The 6,806-nt window shown below is 49.3% G+C and overlaps 1 protein-coding gene across 1 annotated transcript; it reads left to right on the top strand.

The window, feature by feature from the left end:
* Positions 1–1,669: 1,669 nt before the first annotated feature.
* On the top strand, positions 1,670–5,409 carry LOC118020334 (PRAME family member 12-like). Its single transcript, XM_035020244.1, is given in 4 exon segments — positions 1,670–1,965; positions 2,401–2,616; positions 2,618–2,947; positions 3,922–5,409. Coding segments are annotated over 4 exon segments (1,407 nt in total). The 5' UTR covers positions 1,670–1,678; the 3' UTR covers positions 4,496–5,409.
* The last annotated feature ends 1,397 nt before the right edge of the window (positions 5,410–6,806 follow it).

The following is a 6,806-nucleotide window of genomic DNA, read 5'->3' as shown; positions in this document are numbered from 1 at the left end:
CGTCAGAGCTGGTAAGTTGCTGTCCCAGCAAAGGACATTCCCATCTGAACTAGGGCAGCCAGCCCTGCATGGTGACATGCAGCCCAGGATGGCACAACGTTTTCCTTTTTCTTTCTTAGATGAACAGATTTAAGGCTTTGGTTTTGCCTAAATCCCAAACATTTTTATCTTGTGCTTTGGTTCATGTCATTCTTTTTTTTTTTTTTTAAAGATTTTATTTATTTATTTGAGACAGAGAGAATGAGAGAGAGAGAGCACATGAGAGGGGGGAGGGTCAGAGGCAGAAGCAGGCTCCCTGCCGAGCAGGGAGCCCGATGCGGGACTCGATCCAGGGACTCCAGGATCATGACCTGAGCTGAAGGCAGTCGCTTAACCAACTGAGCCACCCAGGCGCCCTGGTTCATGTCATTCTTAATGCCTTAACCAGGCAGACTTTTTTTTTTTTTTTTTTTTATGAAAAACATTTCACTGTTTGGAATTTTATTTTTTGATATTTTAAACAGTTTGTGCCCTTAGATTATCGCTCATATACTTCATGGCTTTGTGATTTTACTAGTTTTTGCTTTTTTAACTAAAAGCTTAAAAACATCCCATATGATGTTTTTTTAAGAGAGAAGTTTTTATTCTGACTGCGAACTATTTCTTCCCCTGAACTCCGTCCCAAAATGGTAATGCTAATATAGTGCATGAAAATGTACACTTCAGTATTTTCCATTGCTGCTCCCAAGTTCCATATAATACTGTTTCATGGTTTTTACAATTTCTTATTTAAGGGAGGGGGCGCCTGGGCGGTTCAGTTGGTTAAGCGTCTGCCTTCAGCTTAGGTCATGATCTCAGGGTCCTGGGATCGAGTTCTGTGCGGGGCTCTCCACTCCCTGGGGAGTCTGCTTGTCCCTTATCCTCTGCCCACCCCCCAAAATAAATAAATCTTTTAAATAAATAAGAAATTTTAAAGTGAAAATGAATCGCACCCATTTTAGAGGTATCTCCTTAATGTTTCCCAGTCCGGTTAACAGTGGGAACTGAGGATGCGTTAGGCCACATGACACTCCCATTCCTGTTGTTTTAGGGCCTAGAATGATGGTCTAAAAGATTTCCCCCCGGGGCGCCTGGGTGGCTCAGATGGTTAAGCATCTGCCTTCGGCTCAGGTCATGATCCCAGGGTCCTGGGATCGAGCCCCGCATCGAGCTCCCTGCTTGGCGGGGAGCCTGCTTCTCCCTCTCCCTCTACTGTTCCCCCTGCTTGTGCTCTCTCACTCTCTGTATCAAATAAATAAATAAAATCTTTAAAAAAAAAAAAGATTTCCCCCCAAAAAAGTGGGGGTCAGCTCTCAGGCTTCTCAGGACCCACTTCCCAGTGACACTGGAATCAAGCCAAGTGGTGGGTGGAACCATATGGGTTGGTTGCTGCATTTCCTTCTCCTGGGTGCTTGTGAGATGCTCTGTCCTGGTGCTTGTGAGATGCTCTGCAGGGGCAGAGTGATGGCTGCATGGCCACAGAGCCCAGAGTAGAACTGGAGTAAGCTGAGGCTCTTCTACCATTTTCAGAGCAGTGACTCTGGCCCTGAGTTGGTTCCTCTGAAGGATGGGGAGGAGACGGGCATGCCCAGGCTTGGCTTGAGAAGGATGCCTTGTTCCCTTGACATTTCCACAGGATTCCTTTCAGAGCAGATTCAGGATGAGCATCCAGGCCCTACCCAGACTCCTGGAACTGGCGGGAAAGAGCCTGCTGAAGGACAAGGCCTTGGCCATTGCTGCTCTGGAGTATCTGCCTTCAGAGCTCTTCCCGCCGCTGTTCATGGTGGCCTTTGCTGGGAGATACAACAAGACCCTGAAAGTGATGGTGTGTGCCTTTCCCTTTGCCTACCTCCCTCTGGGGGGCCTGATGCAGACACCTCACCAGGTGACCTTACAAGCAGCACTCAGTGGGCTTGACGTCTTGCTTGCCCAGAAGGTTCTCCCCAGGTAAGGCTCATCCACATAGCCTGGGAGGGTCCTGGGTGTCCTGGAAGAAGCCGCTGGGGTCACAGAAAGTAGATGGTCAACGGCTGGATGAGAGGCTTCTGATGATGGCAATGAAGGTGCTCAGAGGCCTTGGCCATTGCTGAGCTCACTGTGGGAGATGCCTTCTGGAGGTACGGGCCTGCTTAAGACGCAGGAGTGCCTGAGAGAAGACGCCCCCCGCCTCCTCCCCATGATACTTCCAGGTACTAGAAGTGGAGACAAGGGGGGATGGAAGGGAAAAGGAGATAGAGAAAAGTGAGGCAGGGAGGGAAGAGGGCGAGGAGCAGCTGATGTCTTCTCACAGGTGGGAAGTCCAACTACTCCTAAATTGAGACTCATGTTCTCATCCACACTGATCTTAAAAGCATGTTGGCCAAGCTCCGGTTTTCCCCACAGGAGGCGGAAACTGAAGGTGCTGGATTTAGGGAATACTTGTCAGAACTTCTGGAGAGTGTGGTCTGGAGCCAGGGCCCATGTGTCCCCACCGATGGGACCAGTGGCCAAGGACGGTGTAAGGATGAGGTAGCCCTTGGCTCCCTTGGTCGTGTCCATAGACCTCTGCCTCAGGGACAGGACCCAGGATGAATGCCTCACCTACCACACAGAGAAGTTCACTCCACCTGTGCTGTAAGAAGCTAAAGATTTTTACAATGCCCATCCAAAATATTAAGAAGGTCCTGAATATGGTGCAGCTGGACAGTATCCTGGAGGTGGAAGTGAACTGCACGTGGAAGCTGTCCACCCTAGGGATGTTTGCTCCTTACCTGGGCCAGATGAGTAACGTGCAGAGACTCGTGCTCTCCCATATCCACGCGACGCCCTCCAAGGAGGAGAAGCAGCATGTCGCCCGATTCACCTCTCAGTTCCTCCAGTTGCACCACCTACAGAAGCTCTCTATGGATTCTCCCTCCTTCCTGGAGGGCCGCCTGGACGAGATGCTCAGGTGAGAGGTGGCAACCCCGGGGGGTGTCGCAGTGAATGCGAGACTGGGATGTCAGGTTCACTGTCTCATTTGCTGCCCTATCCTGAGTGTGGTATCACACAACCATCCACATAAAGGTCCGGGGCTATGGAAAGAGACACCTTGCCAGGAAGCTACGCACTGGAGGGGGGCTCAGATATAGTGAGGGTGGGTTTGTGAATTCTTCCTTAGGAGGAGCCGTCCAAGTTTAGATGACTTAGGGAAATAGGAAAAGGGAAGAGGACATTCAAGAGGGGAAACCACAGCAGACCTGAGCATCTCCAAAGAGAAGCCCTGCGCTCAGCAGCTTCATGAACATGCACGAGTCTGTAAAAGGTTTTGTGCTCCAGGTCCGGGAATGAACATGGAATGTTCGATTCTCGAGGTAAGGGAGTGGGAGAAGAAAGAATCGTGAAAAGTGGTAGAAAGTGTGCTGATGATGCGGGGATGTAGGTGAGCCCCCGCAGACTGGCACCCCCAGTTGAGGCTGGAGGATCTTGCCCAGGTTTGTTCTTTGTCTCCCACTAGCCTCACCTGGCCAGAGATACAGGGGCCTAAGGCCCAAGCAATGGCCTGAAGGAAGCCTGAGTTGAGAGCATTTATGGCCTTCTGTCCCAATATTAAGATTCATCGATGCCCTCCCTTGATTGAGACCCTGTGTCAGACTGATCCTATTCTAGTGCATTCCGTTACCTTCATTCATTTCCATAAGTTAAGTTAGAGTATGTTGTACTCTGCTTGACAGATGAGGAAAGGGAGCTTTAAAGATTCTGTGAGCCTGACCCAGTCACACAAGGAAAGGTGGAAGGCCCCAGCCTAAAATGAGGCTGGGATGCTGGGTACTGACCTTCACTGTGATGGTCACAATCATGTTGGTCTTGGACAAGTCAGTTGTCTCCCCTTTGAGGCCATCTGCACCCCGGTTCCCCAGGCCTAACTGCTTGGTTTCTCCCCAGGTGCCTGAAGACCCCTTTGGAGACCCTCTCCATAACAAACTGTCAGCTCACAGAATCGGACTTGGCCCACCTCTCCCAGTGCCCCAACGTCAGCCAGCTGAAGGACCTGGATCTGAGTGGCATCAGCCTGACCTATTTCAGCCCTGAGCTCCTCCAAGTTCTGCTAGAGAAAGTGGCAGCCACCCTCCAGGACCTGGACTTAGATCTGTGTGGACTCACAGAAGCCCACCTCAAGGCCGTCCTGCCAGCCCTGAGCCGCTGTCACCAGCTCCAGACCTTCAGTGTCCGCGGGAACCTCCTCTCCGGGGCCATCGTGGGGAGGTTGCTGCGCCCCACCGCCCGGCTGCGCCATCTGCGCCTCGAGCTCTATCCTGCCCCTCTGGAGAGTTATGACCCTCAGGGAGCTCTCCACCTGGGGAGATTTGCCCAGGTTCGGGCTTAGCTGACAAAGATCCTGAGGGATTTAGGATTGCCCAGGACCATCTGGCTTAGCACCAGCCCCTGTCCTCACTATGGCAGCAAGATATTCTGTGATTCAGAGCCCATTATGTGCCCCTGTCATATGTCTGCCTAGTTGGGTGCATTAACCAACAAGTGTCTTCTGGGCGTTTAGAAACTGAAATCTAGAACGTAGCTGCATCGCTCGAAACGGGAACACAGACCCCCGGTTTCAGATATCTGTTCAGTGTGAATGGGAGAGGGAAGGTGACCCAGCGGGAGGACAGGATAGCAGACAGAGAAGCCTTGACTCAGGGAGTTGCTGGGACCTTCAGGGACATGTGTCCTGTAGTCAGAAATGTGAATCTGAATTTCCAGAGGGGGTTTGAGCTTGAGACTCACATGTGGGAGTTATCCCTGTGTGGACCCTTGTAAAGAAAGGATAGGAAATAAAGAACCTCAGTGTAAACTCTCTGGTGCCTTCCATGATCAATTAACTGGTTTTTCCAGGTTACACTTCAGGAAGCTCCTGTTACTGATGGAGAAGAGCCGTACTGAGTTGTCCATGATCAAAAACTCTCTTAACTGTTGTGGTGGGATTTGGTTCCAGGAATTCACAGCATGTTTATGATTTCCTCCAGTTTTATTCTCTTCCATGGGCATCTCTTGATTCCTTGTTTCAGGGGCTGTTCGTTAAGTTAATACAGCAATTGGAACATACTAAGTGGTCGATGAGCCATTGGAGACCCTCTGACCCTCTGACCCAGATGCCATGACCCTGGACGTGAACCCTCCCCGCTGTTCTCCAGGTGGACCCCAAGGCCTGAGTTCCCAGCCTTTGTGCTGAGAAACGGCTTCACAGCACAAAGCAGGGTCAATCCTGGAAGGGGTTGTTTACCCTGCAGATTAACTGGGGCCTCTGGGCCTCACCCACCCACTCCTATCACGGGTGGGTGGTCGTTCTTGAATTCAACCAGCCAATAGAGACATTCAAGTTCCTTTTAGCAAAAGTACTAACATCCTACAGGCATGGAAACTTAGCATTTCTACACCACATTAAAAAAAATAATAATATCCCTGTGCTAGGTCCTGTCAATGAGAGACTGACTTTATTCTCCTAACACCTCTCTTCCCTCACCAGGAATGACTAGAACGACATGTTTTGAAATCAGTGTATTAGGATGTATAACAAAATATCTGTAGGCAAATGAATGTCTTCCTTGCCTGGGGTAAGACAATATCTTGGCCAGGTTTTCTGGACCAACCAATAGAATGTATACTGACTTTAGAATTGGCTCACGTGGTCATGGCCGAAGTCCCACTCTCTTGTCTTCTGTAAGCTGGAGAACCAGGAAAGCCGGTGGTATAACTCAGTCCAAGACTGAAGGCCTGAAAACCAGGGGAGCGGATGGTGTAACTCCTAGTCTGAAGCCTAAGACCTGAGAACCGGGGGATCCTCAGTGTAAGCCCCAGAGTCTGAAGGCTTAGAAGTCAGGAGCTCTGGGTGTTCATGGGCAAGAAGAGAATTTGCCCTTCTTTCCCCCTTTTGTTCCATTCTGATCCCCAAGGAGTTGAACGATGCCAGGAATCTCTAACCTCAATCTACTGATTCAAATGCTAATCTCTTCCAGAAACACCCTTACAGACATACCCAGGATTGATGTTTTACCAGCTACCTGGGCATCCTTTAGTCAAGGTGACACACAAAAAAGCATCACAGTGACTCAAACAAGGGCACCCAAGTGAGGGCTCCCTGCTGAGGATTCAGGGGCTGGTGTTGCTGGTGGGAGGTCCGTAGGCAAGAGCCTCCGTTTCCCTCTGAAAGGAGTTTTCCCTGTATGATGATGCACATCCACCCACCTTACCCAATTCTTGTAGGATCCAATGAGATGATGCACGTGGAGGGCTTGGCATACAGTAAGAGCTCAATAAGTGAGTCTTTCCCTTCACTCCTCAATCTTCCTTTCTATTCCTGACAGCAGGAAGAGAGCAGGACACAGGGCATGCCATAGGGCTCAGCTTTCATATGTGGTCACCAATGAATCATGATCCACGCAGGCAGCTTCCGCGGCCGGCACAGGGAGAGGGAAGGCAAATGAAAAGACTGGATTTCTCGCTGGAGACTTTCCAAGCCTCGGGACTTGTATGCCACCTGCTGGTAGATCCTGGTGATAACAAGCTGGACTATATTGTTCACTACTTCAAGAAATCTGTCTTGAAATGCTGTTTGAGTATAAATATTTGTGTTGTGATATATATAAATATCAAAGATATAAATTGATTTTAAAGATTGTAAAAAGAAATTTGGTGTTTTTAAAGAATGCATGCAGATATATCAAAAAAGTATTTAACTTCTTTTGGTGCCTGTAAACAAATGACACTTTTATTTTTTTTTTAATTTAATTTAATTTTATTATGTTATGTTAGTCACCATACAATATACATCA

Source organism: Mirounga leonina, unplaced genomic scaffold (genome assembly GCF_011800145.1).
Source record: "Mirounga leonina isolate KUSES-001 unplaced genomic scaffold, KU_Mleo_1.0 Mir_173, whole genome shotgun sequence".
Lineage (NCBI taxonomy): Eukaryota > Metazoa > Chordata > Mammalia > Carnivora > Phocidae > Mirounga > Mirounga leonina.
The sequence above is the reverse complement of the archived record's forward strand: the minus strand, read 5'-3'. Positions and strand labels throughout refer to the sequence as shown.